Below are 18,549 nucleotides of genomic sequence, written 5' to 3'. Positions count from 1 at the left end.
AAAGTAGAGAAATACTTTAATAGAAAGTTTTTATGTGATGATAAATGTAGAAGCAGACATGTGTAAGGACTGAAGTCAAAAGCCAGCTCAGGTATGAAAGTCCGTAAGACAATTATCTCCAATTAATCACCAAAAAAAGCCTCCACTTCTATGGAGTTGTGGCTCAAGTGGTAAAGTCCTAGCCTTGAGCAAAAAGAAGCTCACAAATAGTGCTCAGGTCCTGAATTCAAGCACCAGGACTGGAAGCAAAAAAAAAAGAAAAAAAAAGCATTAAACCTAATCAGAAACATTAAATGGTGACTGATTGTAAATAGGTTTCAAATGGGGTTAAAAATAGCAGGGTGAAAATAAATAATTCCAGAATTAGTCATTAGCTACATGTATATGTATATGTCTTTGAAAGAAAGATGAGACATCAAATTAAGGTGTGATGTCAGGATTCTCTTGTGTTTACCATCTTAAAAGTATGTTTTTTTTTTAAAGTTCTAGCCTACATTTTGTTTTGTTTTTGTCAGTCATGGGTCTTGAACTCTGAGCCTGAGCGCTGTCCCTCAGCTCTTCAGCTCAAGGCTAGTGCTCTACCACTTGAGCTACAGAACCACTTCTGAGTTTCTGGTGGTTTATTGGAGATAAAGAGTTTCATGGACTTTCCTGCCCAGGCTGGCTTTGAACTGAGATCCTCAGATCTCTGGCTCCTGAGTAGCGAGGATTACATGTGTGAGCCACTGGCGCTTGGCTTACATTTTCTTTTTTTTTTTAGTTTTAACTTTTTAAATTCTATTTAATCACCAAAGTAAATAAGCAATTGATTCTGGTAACTGATAGTTATTCTATCAAAATACCCATTTAATGAAAACACTCTTCCAAATATACTATGTATTTTCAACTTAATTTTTACTTCAGTGCTCTTTACATTCTTTACCAAAATTTAAATCATTTTGAATATAGGAACATAAAGAATTAGAATAATTAGTGCTGGTGGCTTATATCTGTAATCCTAGTTACTCAGGAGGCTGAGGTCGGAGGATTGCAGTTTAAAGCCAGCCTGGGCAGGAAAGTCTGTAAGACTCTATATCTCTAATTAACCACCAGAAAACCAGAAGTGATGCTGTGACTCAAGTGATAGAGCACTCGCTTTGAGCTGAAGAGCTGAGGGGACAGGTCCAGGCCCAGAGTTCAAGCCCCATGACTGACAGGGAAAAAAAAAAAGAATTAGAAGGGAATAAAGACCTTTGTATAGTGATAAAGTAGATCTTTACCTAAGAAAAGTAGAATAATAAAACTTACTCTGCACATTAAGGTTTCTTCTTTTTGTGTGTGTGTTTGGGGGGTGGTTATGAGTATTGAACCTAGCATTTGTCTCCTTTGTGTGTGTGTATAAGTACAGGTCCTGGGGCTTGAACTCTGGGACTGGGCGTTGTACCTGAGCTTATGTGCTCAAGATTAGCTCTCTATTACTTGAAGTACAACTCTACTTTCAGCTTGTTTGGTGGTTAATTGGAGATTAGTCTCAAGGACTTTCCTACCTAAGCTAGTTTCAAACCACAATATTAGGATAGTAGGATTACAAACTTGAGCTACCCGTACTTGGCTTGAAACTAGAATTCTTGAGAATGCTACTCAAGCATTTTACTATTTGAGCAATACACCCAGCCTTCATCAAGGAGCGTGTGTGTGTGTGTGTGTGTGTGTGTGTGTGTGTGTGTGTGGCTTGAACTCAATGCTTGTGCGTGTGTGTGTGTGTGTGTGTGGCTTGAACTCAATGCTTGTGCGTGTGTGTGTGTGTGTGTGGCTTGAACTCAATGCCTATGCATTGTTGCTTAGCTTGTGTGCTCTACCACTTGAGCCACAGCTCTACTTGTAGCTTTTTGGTGGTAAATTGAAGAGTCTCATGGACTTTTCTGCCCTTGCTGACTGAACCTTGATACTTAAGATGTTTAGCCTCCTGACTAGCTAGGATACAGGTGTGACACATGCACTGGCCATTAAAGATTTTTTAAAATGTCAGGTTGCTTTCGGATTGCTGCATATGTGTGTGTATAGTGAAATATGTATATATTTGTATAATAGAAATTATACATTTCTGTATAGATTATTTACTGTAAAACTTTTTGTTTCCATTTCTAATTTGTTTTAGGTAATTTTGAATTGTTCTGCATTACCCTGTCTCTTACACTTGTTGAGTAGCCCAAAGGAGTCAATTAGAAAAGAAGCCTGTTGGACTGTTTCTAACATTACTGCTGGAAACAGAGCTCAGATTCAGGTAAAATACCTTATCCATCTGAGACAAGAACAAATGTTACTTTGAACAAAAGCTGTCATTTTATCAGTGACTGTAGAGAATAGTACTAGTATCACTAAAAAAGGATGTATTTTGAAAGAACCTTCCTGAAAAGTATTTCAGAGAGCATAGTATTTCCTCCTATAAAATAATGGCATTGCTTTTAGTATTCTAGTGAGGAATAGTAATTAAACTTATTAAAATGTTTAACGGTGCCCAGTGTAATTGTTAGTTTTTAGAAAGTAATGATTTTTCTTCAGTTTTAAGTAAGTTAGGTGTTCTCTCAGATTTTAATGATTTATTAGGGTCTTATCAAGCTCCTTGGGTTGGTGAATATCTCCATTGTATCAATTATATACCTGTGCTTTACTATCTTTAAGACTTACATCCTACCCTTATCATCTTTATTCTTTTGTTTTTTTGGTTTGTTTTTGTCAGTTATGGGACTTGAACTCGGCTGGGGTGCTATCCCTCAGCTCTTCAGCTACCACTTGAACCACAGCAGCACTTCCAGTTTTCTGGTGGTTAATTGGAGATAAGAGTCTAGGGACTTTCCTGCCCCTGCTGGCTTTGAACCGTGATCCTCAGATTTCAGCCTCCTGAGTAGCTAGGTTTACAGGTGTGAGCCACTGGCGCCTGGCTCATCTTTATTCTTTTGAAAGGTAATTTCCAGCTAGACATGGTGGTGCACACCAGTAATCCTAGCATGCAGATATTAGGATAGGACCATACCAAGTTTAAGGCTGGCCTGGTCTATAATGTATCTCAAGACATACACAAAATAATAAAGGTAATTTCCTTTTAAGAAGAAAGTATTTGTACATTTGTTGGCAGATTAGAGATCAAATAATTTCAAAGATTTTGTTAGAAACCTGACCCAGTTTATGGCAATTTGGAAATACTTAAGTATTTATAATCAGTACATCTTGGGCCTGGGAAGATGGCTCAGTAGTAGAGTGCTTGCCTTTCATGCATGAGGCCCTGGGTTCCATTTCTCAGCACCACATAGCAGAAAAAGCTGGAAGTGGCTCTGTGGCTTCAGTGATAGAGTGCTAGCCATGAGCTGAAAAGAGCTGAGGGACAGTGCCCAGGCCCAGAGTTCTGGCCCCATGACTGGCAAAAAAACAAAAACAAAACAGTACATCTCTACTTAGTAATGTTTTAGAAAATGTTTTGTACTAATGGTGTCGCATCATTTTTCATCCTCCTCTCAGGCTGTTATAGATGGAAGTATTTTTCCTGTTTTGATTGAGATTCTTCAGAAAGCAGAATTTCGCACCAGAAAAGAAGCAGCTTGGGCTATAACTAATGCAACTTCAGGAGGCACTCCAGAGCAAATAAGGTGGGATTTAAGTTTTTACAATTTTTTAAGAGTAAATCAGACAGGATCTGAATTAAAACATGCTCCTTATTTAGTGATGAAACTCACATTTCTGTGCCCATAATTACATAAGCATGTATTAATATGAAACAACATTAGCTGAATCTTTCATAATTAAAAAAAATGTAAATGATAATTAGCACCATCTTCTTTTGCAGAATGGTGCTAATTTGAACAGAAACTGTTTATTTTCAAATTATACTGTCATGAAGGTTTTCCTTTTTTATTTGAGGTTTAAGCTCAGGGCTTGGTACTTGCTAGACAAGTGTTCTACTGCTTAGGCCATGATAATAGCCTTTTATATCAGATGATTTTTTGAGATAAAGTTTTGTTGTTTCCCAAGGCTGTCCTTGACTGCAAACCTCCTGTTTGCCTGGACTACCCTTGGTCAAAATCCTTCTGATCTCAGACTCTTAATGTGACTGGCAGATTTTTAAAAAAATATAATCATAGAAATCTTAACACTATTACATAAAAGTGACTAATAAATTTGAATATCAATTAAAGTAAAAGTGAAGTACACATTTAATGATTCTCTATTCCTAATTGTTATACCAGTGGGGTTTTTTTTTGTTGTTTTTTTGCACTGTCCATTTTGCTGCTCCTTTTGCTTAAGGCTAGTGATTCACCACTTGAGTCACAGTGCCACTCCTGGCTTTCCTCTGATTAATCGGAAATAAGAGTCTCATGGGCTTAGCTGCCAGTGCTGGCTTTGAATCACAATCTACAGATTTCGGCCTCCTGAGTAGGAATACAGGCATTAGCCACTGATCCAGCTAACTAGTGGCATTTTTTTTTCCTATTCTAGTTATATTTCATGTGTACTAGTTTTTGTTTTTATAATTTAAGCTTCTTATTAACTTAACTGATAGTTGTAAATGGGCATTTAAATCAGACTAGTTTCAAATTTTACTTTAGTAAAAATTGTGTGATCTTAACAGTTATTGATTCTAGTGTCTTTATTTTTTAAGTTCAATAATATTAGTATCATAAGTGAAATTTATGCATTTAAACTGTTCAGCATAGTAATGATACCTGGAGTTCTCAAGTAAAATTTGCCACTGTTAATCATTTTTGTAACCATATTTTTTTAATCAGTATTAATTTCTTAGTCTTTTGAACTGTATTTTCTATCTTTTTATCTCCAGTAACTAAGTTCCATTTTGTGCCTCAAATAAAAGTTTGATTTCCTACAGAATCTTATTTTGAAGATTCCTCCACCTGACTCAAGAATTCTTAGGTTTCTTTCTTTTTCTTTTTCTTTTTTTTTTCTTTTGCCAGTCCTTGAACCCAGGGCCTGGACACTGTCTTTTGGCTTTTTTGCTCAGGGCTGGTGTTCTCCCACTTGCATAGTTCCACTTCTAGCTTTTTGATAGTTAGAGATAAGAATTTTCTACTAGCTAGCTTCATTTGTGATCTTTTTATACCTCAGCTTCCTGAGTAGCTAGGATTTACAGACCTGAGCCACTTGTGCTAGAGTGAGAATTTCTTGAACTCAGATTATATTTGGTCTACATTCCACTTGTAGTTATTAAGTACCAGCAATCATGTACTTTTATGTCTTATAACTGAGGTAGTTATTCATTCAACAAATATTACTGCTTAATTATGGTTCAGTATATAGGAAGGATGTGCTCCAGTGAAGGTACATCCATTTATTAAAGTTAATTTTTATTAAATGTTTTTACTCTATATTCTCATAGCCTTATAAAATTGACACTATTATTATTCCCACTTGAACATGGGAAACAGATATCTAGTAGTTACTTAGGGTCATACAATTAAGACCCATGGTGTCTGACTTCAGACCCTGTTCTTAACTTTTGTGCTTAATATGAACTTTTTGCCGAGTAAACAGATTAGTTACTTCATTTACATTAGACAGAATAGAAAAACATGCTAACTAGGAAAGAATGAAGCATTAGGAAATGAATGTAATATTTCAATGACCATTTTTATGAATATTTACAGGATGACTTGTTTTGTTTCTGGACATCACTTGCATTTCTTAAATGTAGCATGTTTAAGAATATTATAATTGCTTCCAGCCCAAGCCTCACCTTAAACGAAACACACACACACACACACACACACACACACACAAGTGGAATCTACTATTTTTAGTGTTGATATGGTATGCAGAAACAAATCCAAGTACAAGTTTGCCTGTGTGTATAATTTTCAGTATTTATAAAATTGTTTATTAGTAGTTATTTTAGAGGAATGTAGAATATAGGATTTCAGGTTCCTGTGTACATAAAAAATATAGATGTTTGTAATATTTGAGCTTTTATACAAATATTTTTCTTAACTGCTTGTGCTTTGTTAAGAATATTTTTGTTATTATAAAATACAGGGTTTAAAAATTAACAGGACTTAAGAAACAAAGAACTCCCACTCATCTGGTCAAACCACTACTAAATATCCCCATGCTGCTGATCACATGTATGGTGTATATGTGTACACCGTTATATGTTTTTGCTCCAGGAAAGTTAGAATGAACTTGTGACTTTAAATGAGCATCATTATTCCACAATACTGTGAAATTTGGGAAATTATGTAATCACTTAATCACAATTAAAAAAGAAAAGAAAAGAACCTCGGGGAAGGTAGGGAGGGAAGAGATGGTAGGGGGAAAACAATGAAGGGGGTAACAATGCTCAATAGGAAGTATACTCATTACCTTGCTCATGTAACTGTAACCTTCTGTATAGTATCTTTACAATAAAAAATTTAAAAATAAAATAAAATACAGGGTTTATTAAAGTCTTAATTTTTTTTTATTTTCCCCACTTCTCTTTTTTTAAATTTCTTTAAAGGTATTTGGTAGCTTTAGGTTGCATTAAACCGCTTTGTGACCTTTTGACTGTAATGGACTCCAAAATAGTGCAAGTGGCTTTAAATGGACTTGAAAATATATTACGTCTTGGAGAACAAGAATCTAAGCAGAATGGAGTAGGCATTAACCCATATTGTGCTCACATTGAAGAAGCATATGGTAAGCTATCAGTTAAAAATGTGTAATTATAGTTAATTACTACCTGTCTCAAGTAGTTTCCCCTTGTGCCATAAATTGTTTTTACTGTAAAAGCAAATTTACCTATAACTTTTCCTAACCGTGTATTTTCACTATTTAACTTTATTTTTACATTGTCCTTATGCAGAAATATTGACTGATTATAGTACATATCTGGTTTTATGTTCTCCTTATTAACATTTTAAGACATACATTTCTTTATGATTTTTTTCTTATTTGCCAGTCCTGGGAGTTGAACTCGATCTGGGTGCTGTCCCTGAGTTCTTTTTGCTCAAGGCTAGCACTCTACCACTTGTACAGCACCACTTATGTATTTTTTCTGTAATTACTTGGAGATGAGAATCTCACGGACTTTCTTGCCCAGGCTGGTACAGGCTAAGTAGCTAGGATAATAGGTATGAACCACTGGCACCCAGCTTCTTTATGATGTTCATGCTTACAAGATCCATGGTTTTATATTTAGTGAGCATTGAGAACAGTTTTAGCCATATACTTACAGTTTTACATTAGTTTGTGTGCCACCTTATATATGCTAAAATAAGTATCCTTCTACATATAAATTTGTTTTTTCTGCTGAATCAGTATCTTGATATAAATTTTCAGGAATAGAATTGTTGAGTTTAACCTTCCCATAGGTTTTATTCTGCTTTCTAGAAGCCCATTACCTCAGAGTGTCAATGGTTTTGTAGAAATGTCCATAGCTTCATAATTGTTGAGCTGCTGTTGTAGCAGATGCAAAATACTATTTTCAAGTTAGTTTAAGTGCATTTCTTGGCTTATTTCTTATAGAATAGTATGTACTATCCGTATGCTAGTATATTTTGTCCTTCAAATTAAGTATTTATTGTACTTTGTCCAGTTACATATTTGACTGTAACTTTTGAAATAACTGTTTGTACTTATTTACTTTGATATGGCTCCTGGACTTTTTCTTACTTAGTTGACAAATTCTGTTCATTCATGTTTAATAAGTACTCAGTTTAATTCTGTGTCTTCAAAGTTTCCAAAGTTGCTGCTACTAGTGGTCATTTGATGCAAATTAATCTTTTTAGTAACCAGATTTTTCTGATTAGATTATTAAAGTATTTAACTCATAAAATTTAGTTAAGTATAAATCTATTATTTATTTGATTATTCCCTTTTCTAGATTAAATCTCCTTATATTTTATGACAAGTCAAACTTTTACCTATGGGGTTTAAATGAAGCCCAGAAAAATCGCATTGCCTTTATTTCTGATTAAAACACTATATAAACACAGGATAGTAATTACCAATTTAAGATATTTCCTTACTATAGCTACTATTTTGGTCCCAAATTCTGTTACTATTTTGTGGTATTCTAGTGTATAGATATGACTACTTTGCTTACTCTTTCTTCTATAAATGATTTATTGTAAATGACTTACTTTTAAATGAAAAAGTACCTTATCATTACTCAGATATATGTAGATTGATTGACTAATTCATGCAGTGCTGGTGTTTGAACTCAGGGCCTTTCACTAGGCCTTTCACATCGGAATGAAGTTTCTCCATTTCATTTATAGATTGCATTTTTGATAAGTTGTGTAGCAGTTAGCCCTACATAGTATGTTGTAGTGAAAAGATGTCATGGGTTTGCAAATGATTTGCATTTATTAAGAACCTTCAGCTCAGCTTTTGATGTGTTCATTGAAGTTTTGTCACTTTCTTTTATTGTGCTTTCTTTTTTAATATAATTACTTTGGAAAGGACCTGTGGAGGTCCTAGCAGGGTGGTTGGTGTTCCTGTTCCTATATTCCTCAAATACTGTGATCCTCTTTGCATCCTATTTCCCCAGACTCTCATTCTTAAAGAATAAGGCATAGATTGGCAGTTGATGTGGACATTAATTGAAAATAGTCCCATTATCAGTGGAGTAGATGGATGCTGTTGATTTATTTTGATTTAAATGTTATCAAAACTAATACTATGTTTTTATATATTATGTTTCTATAATAGGACTGGATAAAATTGAGTTTCTGCAAAGCCATGAAAACCAGGAAATTTACCAGAAAGCTTTTGATCTGATTGAACATTATTTTGGTGTAGAAGATGATGACTCTAGCATTGTACCTCAGGTGGATGAAAACCAGCAACAATTTGTTTTTCAGCAACAGGAAGCACCAATGGAAGGTTTTCAACTTTAACTTGATGGACCATAAAAAGTAATGCCTAAAAGGTAGCTTAGGATCTCATCCATGTTGCCAGTGTCAGAACATGGAGGAAAAGAATGAATCTGATACACTTTTACAAGCAAAATGAAGCAAAAGTTTCCATTCAGATGCAACCTTTGCTTATAGGTTTTTGTTCTTTGTTTCTTGGTAATTTGTTTTGTTATGGCTATATCTGCCTTTTGTTATTTGGATTTTTATATCTTTGTGAACGATTAAACACATTATGCAATTATTTAACTAAAGCTTGAATAGGAGAATTTTGATGAAGTATTACATAATGGTTCTGAATTTTTTTCAAGTATTCTTGGAAACTGCACAATAACAGATTAGCTGTCAATAATTGCATTTTTGGCAGTAGTCTGACATGCCCAATCTACCAAATCTACCTCTTACCTTGAAGCAAAAATAAAAACAAAAGCTTCCGAAGCATTGTAAAAGCTGAATTAAAATGTGAAAATCTTACCTTTAATTCTAAATCACTGTGCTGTAGATTGTACTTTGCAAAAAATGATTACAACAGAAAACCTGCAAAATTTATAAAACAGAAAAATCAGTTGTACTGATAACTGTTAAATGTGGCAGTTGTAAGGAGAGAAGCTGTTCTTCATGTTGAACACATTAAGACTACAAAACAATTGTGTTTTTAACATGTAAATGCTATTAGTATATTTTCTATTTTTCACCAAATATGCTACCATTTTGAAAGTGTTTTATTATTTTTACAGTCTTCCTTTTGAAGAAAATCATGACAGATGCTCACTCTCATGAATCTAAAGTAAAACTGCATACCTAAAATACTGTACCTATATCTCTGATTTTTTTCAGAGCAGTAATTGAAAAATTTTGTTCTGTGTATAATGTGAACTTAAGTTACATTAGTGACAAAACTATCCTGAAGAAGTCACGTTATTGTGTATTAAATTTTATTAAAAGCATTTAATGTTTGGACTCAGTAAGTGATGATATTAATGAAAATTGCTAAAGATTCTTTAATAGAAATCTATATTAGAAATGTTTTCTTTTGGTAATAACTCAGAGGGCCATACTGCTGCTTGTTATAAATCATATGTTAGATTACATTTGTATCAGATTGGTTATATATATGTGTGTGTTTGTTTTATGAATTAACAGCAAAAACCTCTTCAAACTATAAAAATCTAAAAGGTTTCAATAGAAAAGTTATATATATATTTACACATATGTATGTATGTCTTTGTTATTCTCCTGGTACTGTGTGTGGTAGAATTTTCTAAGTAGATGTGGTACTTTTCAACTCAATCTTTTAATTTATAGTTACATGTAGACTATTTACATTTCCAATTATATACCTAGAATTCTTATTTAAAATCTAATTTACAGCTTGTTTTAGATGGGAATTAAAACATTTTGATATGACTCATAGTTTATTCTGTAAAGAAAGATTTCATTTATGATAGCATTTATGTTTCTGCTGGAAATCAGAGGCATGATATGAGAGTATATATAGGAATACTTTAAAATAGAATTATGCTGTGTAAATTATGTGCCATGTTAAACTTTGAGTAGGCACTTAAAATCTGCAACTATAAAATCCAGGTTCAGTGGTGTCTATAATGCTGACTTCATCTGCCAATCCCTTTTATACTGCAAAAAAGAGGATTGTGTCTGTGTCCTTTTTATTGTAGTAGAAATTACATTGTTGAGTATAAAAAGTATTTCTTTTGCATTATATATATTAAAAAACAGGGTAATGATATTAAAAATTACTGAATTGATAGTGAAGCTATCAGATATATACTGTGGTGTTGGACGTTCTAAGTATCAGGTGACAGGGTATTCTATTCTTTGTAATCAGTTGAACTTGATATTACAGCATAATTCACAAACTAGCCAGCTGTGCCTGCTTTTGAGGACCACGTAGTCACTATGATAAATCTGTGAACCCAAACTTTCAAAACATAGTTCTTATAAAACTTAATGTCTATGTATGCACATGCAGGTACACATAGAATGTCTCCAAGGAAGGTTTCAAAATTTGCCACTAACAAGTGTTGTATTTCTAAGTTAAAATATGGCCCTGTCTCAAAAATTTTACTATTACTTGAATAATTAATTTGATTAGATTTGAATGCAAAGGTCCTGGAGAAAGTCTAAGTCTGGTGATGATTTATTAGATTATGACTAATTGGGATACTTTAAAAATTATAAAAAATGTGACCAATGTTTTCAAGCGTGCCATTAAAAATGCTCCAAAATTTAGCTGGGTGTCAGTGGCTCATGCCTGTAATCCTAGCTACTCAGGAAGCTGAGATCTCAGGATCAAGGTTTGAAGCCAACAACTCCACCCACCCCTCCTCCACAGGGGTGGGAAAGTCTGTGAGACTGTTATCTCCAATTAATCACCACAAAAGCTAGAAGTGGAGTTGTGACTCAAATGGTAGAATGTAGCCTTCAGCAAAAAAGCTCAGGAATAGCAGCAGCAAGACCCTGAGTCCACAAGACCAGCACAAAACACACACAGCTTCATAATTTGTTTTATTAATCTTTATTGTCCCTTGTGAAAAGAATAATTTGCTTTCCTAAGATTTATGGTACATACATCTGAAAGAAACTGCCAAATCAAATCAGACTGTGTTATAAAGAGGAATGTATTGGCATTAATGTAAATATCAAGACAATACTGGAAAGTTCATTTCATTTAATTACATTTGGTATTTGAACTTCTACTAGTTAATCTGTGAACTATGCTTGCTTACTCATTTATGAGCACTCCACTCATTGGCCTGTTTTTGTTGAAATAACACTGTAAGTGTTATTTCAAAATGTCACTAACTTGAGTTTTAGCGTCATTTATTCACTTGTAGCACTGGAACACACACAAACAAAAAAAAACAGGAATAAATTACTGGCAGAGAAAGAATAGTGTTTGGTAATGATAAAAACCTGTTTGCAGTTAAAGATTGATTTATGGGGAGGACTAAAAGAAGCATTTATTACCTTTGACTTTTTCTTACAGGAAGGAGCATAATGGAAAAAGGAAATATAAACCTTACTGAAGTTTGGTACTGTTCTAAGTTTAGTGTACTACTCGCTTAATAGTGAAACTGAGATCAAATGGTTAACTTATTCATTCTAGTTTGTAGTACTACTATTTTATGAAATGTGACATGATAGATGCAATATAATAGGGCTCTAAAATGGTAGTATTTCTTTACATTTTGATTGGGAAGTAAGGTAAAGGGAGGATATTGTTACCTAACTAAACACAAGAATTATGCAATATTATAAAATATTACAGCCCTATATTAAAAATAATAAAATATTATTTTACAGTTGCATTTATATGAATGTGTCTATTTCATTTGATTTCACTTAATAATGTGTTTTGCTAACAGGGAGCAAAACTAAATGGCTGTCATTGGTTAGCATTTTATCTATATAAAACTAACAAAGGAGATACACAGAATCATAAAACATAGTTGGTTAATCCAAAAAACATTCAGAGAAAGAGGAACAGTGCAACCAAAAAAAAAAAGAGAGAAGAAAAGGAAGAGAACAGAAGAAACAGTGACAAGATAGTAGATCTTTTTTTTGGGAGAGGCGGTTATGGGGCTTGAACTCTGGGCTTAGGCACTGTCCCTCAGCTCTTCAGCTCAAGGCGAGTGCTCTACTGCTTGAGCCACAGCGCCACTTCTGGTTTTCTAGTGGTTTATTGGAGATAGGAGTCTCACGGTCTCCCTGCCCGGGCTGGCTTTGAGCCGTGATCCTCGGTTCTCAGCCTCCTAGGGTAGCTAGGATTACAGGCGTGAGCCTGATTAAGATAGTAGCTCTTATAGATCTAACCTCAACCACATAAATTTATAATTTAAAGACTAAATTGTAAGATTTAAAAAAAAAAAAAAAAGAAGTGGCGCTGTGGCTCAAGTGGTAGCACTAGCCTTGAGCTGAAGAGCTGAGAGACAGAGCCCAGGCCCAGAGTTCAAGCCCCACGACTGACAAAAACCAAAAAAAGCAAGACCTTTATGATTCGTCTATTTTCAATGTTTTGAGGTGCTTTTATATTCTTCAGCACGGCAGTACTAATTTTTAGTTTATATTGCCACCAACAGTATATTGTTTTCTTTTTTCCTACATCCTCTGCAACATTTATAATTTTGGCCTAGTCCTAGTTGCTCAAGGAGGTTGAGATCTGAAGATTGCAGTTCAGAGCTACCCCAAGCAGGAAGGTCTTTGAGACTTACCTCTAATTGGCCACCAGAAAATTGGGAGTGGTGCTGTGGCTCAAAGTGGTTAAGAGTGCTAGCCTTGAGTTAAAAAGCTCCAGGACAGCACCCAAACCTTGAGCTGAAACCCCACAACTGACAACAAAAAAAGCCATTGTAACTTGATATTTATCGTGGTTTTAATTTGTATTTCTCTGAGTGCTAATGATATTGAAGCCCACTTGAGATGTATTCTAAGGATACAAAATCATACCAGCCAGGAACTGGTGGATCATGCCTATAATCCTAGCTGCTCAGAAGGCTGAGATCTGAGGATCAAGATTCAAAGCCAAGGAGGAAGCAACAATGCTGGATAGGAAATGTACTCATTACCTTGCTCATGTAACTGAAACCCCTCTGTACAGTATTTTTACAATTAAAAAAAGTTGGGCTGGGAAGGTGGCTCGGTGGTAGAGCACTTGCCTTGCATGCATGAGGCCCTGGGTTCGATTCCTCAGCACCACATAAGCAAAAAAAAAAAGATAATAGAAAGTTAAAAAAAAAAAAGATTCAAAGCCAGCCCTGGCAGAGAAGAATCTGCAAGACAATTATTTACAGTTAACTACCAAAAAAAGCTGGTGGAGCAATGGCTCATGTGGTAGAGCATTATCCTTGAGCACAAAAGCTCAGGGACAGGACCCAGGCCTTGAGTTTGAGCCTCAGGACCGCCACCAAAAGAAAACAATCCCAACAATCATCGTACCAAAGAGATAGTGGCTTCCCTGTTTTTTCTTACTATTCACAATAGTTAAGACATGGAGAATCAACCTGGTGCTTGGTTTTTAATTATGTTAGGACCCACATTTAAATTATTCTTTTACACTATTAACCTTTGTGAGGAAGTTACTAAGCAGCATTTTCCAGATGCACCTCCCATTCTGAGCCCTGATAACCTTGAGCTACAAGGCATTTCTGCTGAGCTGGCAGAAATCAAACTATTACAGCCATCTTTGAGCTCTAAAAACTTTCCACTTCTCTGAGGAATAGTCTTGGGTAATAACCACATGGTCACCTTAGCTGAAGACTCCATCTCCCCGCAATGCAGACCTCCAAAATTTCCCTTGTATCACCTGCAGCCCTCAAACATCCAAGGAAACAAAATGAACAACCTTAGAGCTCAACTAATTTGTTTCTTTTATTTCACAAATCACTGCCCACATCTGACATCTGCTGTTTGTTTCTTATTTTTATCTGTAGTTCAGTTGTTTCAGACTAGTCCTTACTGTTCTATTTTGGTGGTAAAAAATGGCATTCCAGTCTGTACTTTTCTTCTAGACAGACTATATATCTGAGGCTAGGTTTGAATTTACAATGTAGCCCCAGCCCCAACCTTACTGCCTTACTGTCTCAGCCTCTTAACCAATAGAATTACAACTGTACATCACCATACCTGGCTCTTTAAAGATCTTTTAGCAGACTGTATGGAATGAGCTTTGCTCCCTTTTCTCATTTCCAATGTATTTTCTTGTTTATCTCAATGACACTTGGCAAATTTGACTATGGTGATCATCTATGTCTTTTTAAAAATTTATTTCATTAGTTTCTGCCTTTGACCTGGGTAGTTGATGTAGACATATTCACCGTGTAAAACTTACCAAGTTATATATAGTTTTGTGCATTCTTGAATCAATGGTATGCACCAAAAAATTTTGGTAATATTTTAGAAAGGTCTTATACTTGTGGGTAGTAAAATAAAACCATAGCAAATATTTCTTAAATATATTGTTTTACCTATCGTTTATTGTTGCTGATGATAGTAATGGCCACTTAGAATATCATTTCATTTTAGCCTGTGCAGCCATTGCTGCTTCTTCACGCCACTTTGCTTTCTTTGCCAGGTTCCAACTTGTTAAAGATTCATGTCGTCCTGCAGCCTGTAAACAACAGAACACACGGCCTTGTGACTCTCTAGAAGAACTTAGATTTTAGTTAAGAACAATAGAAAAGAAAAATAAAACACGTCATAGTTCCTTAGGAAAACTTCTTTATTATGGAAAAAGTTACATGTCTAGACTTCCAGTCTGCAAGACAGTTGATGTCAAAATCTGCCCCTTTCCCCAATTCCCATCCTTCTGATATGCACAGACAAATTTGTTGGATAAAACATAATATGTAAGCCCAAAATCATAAAAGGGAATCTTCCACTACCAGAAATGCCAGGTAGTTCAAGGAAAATAGCCAAGATAGAAGGAAATGGTTTCAGAGCTGTTGTCTTTTGGATAATTGGACTTAAAGGCTTTGGGATAGACTGAAAGCATCAGAAAAACATATGAAGTAACTGAAATTCCTCTCATGGTCCAGGGATCTCACAAGGAAAGTAGGCATTTATCTTGGTGTGGGGAGAGGAGACCTAATATTTATGGTTTTTGTTGCTGAGGCAATTTACCAACCATTAAAAGATGCATAAAAACTCGAGAACCATGAACTTAGTAGGTAGTCACTTCTAGTACCTTATCGAGTAGTCACTTACCTAATATAGTTAAGATCAAGAAATGACTGGATCTCTTTCTTGCATGTTTGATTGCTTAGCCCAGTGTTTTCTAGTTTCCATTTAATGAGAACAATATTAAAAGGACAGATTATTTTCTAAGCTAGTAGGATTGAATGGGTGTATTTATGTAACAGTAAGCTTAATGGGTCTTAGTTCCAGTGTGAAGTTAGTGAGCTCATGTACACACTAGAGAACCTGAGAATCATAGCATTAGGCACAATGATGATTGGTGGGTGGAATGCTGGGATTGAACCTAGTGTCTCACACAAGCTAGGCAAGTGCTCTGCCACTGATCTATCCCTAGGCTCTCTCTATTTCTTTTAGGGACATACTCACCCTTTTGGCAGAAATGATCACTGCAAAGCAGGCCACAATCGTGAGTCCAATCATTATGTAGCAGGCTTTCACTCGAGCTTTGTTTCTTGCAGCATCTATCATTTCAGGCCTAAACCAAGATTAAATATTTTGTCGATATCGTTTGTGACAGGCATGATAAATAATGATTTATTATGCTTGCCAGTTAGTCACTGATTCCAAATTATTAGGTGTTCTATTCAAGTTGAGATCTTTTTTTTTTTTTTTGGTAGGTCGTGGGGCTTGAACTCAGGGCCTGAGCGCTGTCCCTCAGCTCTTCAGCTCGAGGCGAGCGCTCTACCACTTGAGCTACAGCACCACTTCCTCAAGTTGAGATCTTAAGGTAGTGTTAGCCACTATGAAAGTATAGTACAGAATATTTAATTTCCAATTGCTCAAAATGAAACCATAAGAAATTATGGCTTTTTCCAAAACATAAGGAGATATGACAAAGTAAACAAGACTCAAGAAATAAAGGACCTCCACTCAGCTGGTTGAATCATTACTAAATGACCCCATGCTATTGACCACATATATGGTATATTTGTGCACATCAGAGGGAAACTAGGAGGAGGACACAGAAACAGAGGGAAATGGGAAAACAAACAACAGCAGGACCCATCAGCTGCACTGGTCATTGATCAAAACAAACTAAGCAACTCAATGGCAGCTGTGGGAGGGAGGGAATGAGTGGGAAAGAGGGAACAGCTGACACTGAGCAAAAGGAAAGAAGTGTACATATCACCCAATGCGGAAGAAATAACTTGTCAAAGCTCATAGAACTCACAAACTTTATAGACCACAATAAAGACAATTTGCCCCATGAAGGTTAGAATGTGCATGTGATTTTAACTAAGTATCACTATCCCACAATACTGTGAAATTTGTGAAATTTATGTAATCACTTCATCACAATAAAAATTGCGATAAAAAAGAAATTATAGCTTTTGTTCATTAACTAAAAGTAGGAGTTAAAGCCATTTCAGCAGGTTTTTATAAACCCATTTTCAACATTCCCCCACAGTCTTTTCCCCCACCAATCCTATTTTCAAAAGAGACCATTAAACATTTTGTGTAAATAACTGTCAGAGAAAGGGTCTTTCCTTCATAGTTTCATGTAAGAAGTGATCAAAATCACAATAATTTTTCAAAAAAAAAAAAGACAAAAGAATGGGTGTGGTGGTGACCAGCCTGTAATCCAGGTGGAGAACAAGGGACCCAGGATCCAAGAGAGGACAGGGATAAAAGTTCTGGAGATTCCGTTTCTTTCAGTGGCTGAGTGCCTGTTCTCTCCAGCCACACACAGGGAAGCTCAAACGGGAGAATGGCAGCTCAGGCAGACCTAGGAACAAAGCAAGATCTTTTTTTCAAAAAAAAAAAAAAGGCAAAAGGAAGTATGGCTCAGATGGTAGGTATCTGCCTAGCAATTGTAAGGCTCAGGGTTCAAAAAAATACTCAAAACAAAAATACTCAAAACCAAAACCAAAACTGTTAGCTGGGTACCAGTGGCTGAGATCTGAGGATGGAAGTTCAAAGCTAGTCCAGGCAGGAGAGTGTGTAAGATGCTTATCTCCAATAAATCACCAGAAAGCTGGATATGGCACTGTGGCTCAAGTGGTAGAGCATTTGTCTTAGCTGAAGAGCTCAGGGACAGCGCCTAGGCCCAAAGTTCAAACCCCACAACTGAGAACCCCCCTAACCCCCCCCAAAACCCTCTTGCTCTTTTATTAATCTGAAATTTGATAGTTACCTTGGGAACTAGATATTAATTTATATTTTTATTAATAACGTTCTATGCGAGATAAGATTTTAGCAATACTACTTATAAAGTAGTGTTACCAAAGAAATCATGCCTGTGGAACTTTTATATTAACCATTTATAGTAATATGAAACATTACCTTATATAAATATAGTGTTTGATGACGATGATGAAGAAGATGGTGATGGTGATGATGATGATTGGTGGTGGTATTGGCCTTCTGCTTGCTAGGCAAGTGCTCTATCAGAGAGCCATGCCTCAATGCCCTCAGTAATGATAACATTTTGTTTCTTGCCAGGTATACACCTGAACCACAATCCTCTATATTTTGCTTCCCATTATGGCTAGGAGGACAGGCAATTGCCTTTTTTCCAATGAGATGGAACTTGTGGACTATACCGCCCAGGCTGGCCGGAAGTGTGATCTTCTCAGTCTCAGCCTCCCACACAGCTAGGCTAACAGGCATGAGCCACAAGTACTTATCCTTGAGATTGCATCTAGTGCCATTTGTTTCCATCTAATGTTGAGTTTAAATAGAAGGTAGTTAAATTTTTTTTCAAAAATTCTAGGAAGACAGGTTGCAATTTTTCAAGATAAGGATTCAGGTGGTTTTTCTTTCTTGCTATTGTTTCTAACTTATTTATAAGGTGATTTTTTTGTTGCTTTGTATGTCCCTCCCCCACAGTATAACCCCTGTTTTCACTGTATTTGATGTTGGTATAATTTGGGGAGGGGAAAGGAAAAAACAAATTGTTTAAATAGGGATACAGGTAGACCCATTGCAACAATGAGATGTACAAGATGCTATGTCA

General features: G+C 35.6%; 2 protein-coding genes across 2 annotated transcripts in view; one reads left to right on the top strand and one right to left on the bottom strand.

The window, feature by feature from the left end:
* The window catches only part of Kpna5 (karyopherin alpha 5 (importin alpha 6)), a 33,368-nt gene extending 23,082 nt beyond the window's left edge, over positions 1 to 10,286 (top strand). The window contains exons 10-13 of the mRNA XM_013032783.1: positions 2,138 to 2,263; positions 3,496 to 3,623; positions 6,482 to 6,660; positions 8,677 to 10,286. Coding sequence (XP_012888237.1) covers positions 2,138 to 2,263; positions 3,496 to 3,623; positions 6,482 to 6,660; positions 8,677 to 8,864 — 621 coding nt within the window. The 3' untranslated portion in view covers positions 8,865 to 10,286. The remainder of the gene's footprint in view (positions 1 to 2,137; positions 2,264 to 3,495; positions 3,624 to 6,481; positions 6,661 to 8,676) is intronic.
* Positions 10,287 to 14,902: 4,616 nt separating this feature from the next.
* Fam162b (family with sequence similarity 162, member B) overlaps positions 14,903 to 18,549 on the bottom strand; it is a 12,039-nt gene continuing 8,392 nt past the window's right edge. The window contains exons 2-3 of the mRNA XM_013032781.1: positions 15,960 to 16,068; positions 14,903 to 15,006 (exon numbers count right to left, since the gene is read on the bottom strand). Of these exons, the coding sequence (XP_012888235.1) occupies positions 14,908 to 15,006; positions 15,960 to 16,068 (208 nt within the window). The 3' untranslated portion in view covers positions 14,903 to 14,907. The remainder of the gene's footprint in view (positions 15,007 to 15,959; positions 16,069 to 18,549) is intronic.

Source organism: Dipodomys ordii, unplaced genomic scaffold (genome assembly GCF_000151885.1).
Source record: "Dipodomys ordii isolate 6190 unplaced genomic scaffold, Dord_2.0 Scaffold157, whole genome shotgun sequence".
NCBI lineage: Eukaryota > Metazoa > Chordata > Mammalia > Rodentia > Heteromyidae > Dipodomys > Dipodomys ordii.
This window is presented reverse-complemented; position numbering and strand designations above follow the sequence as displayed.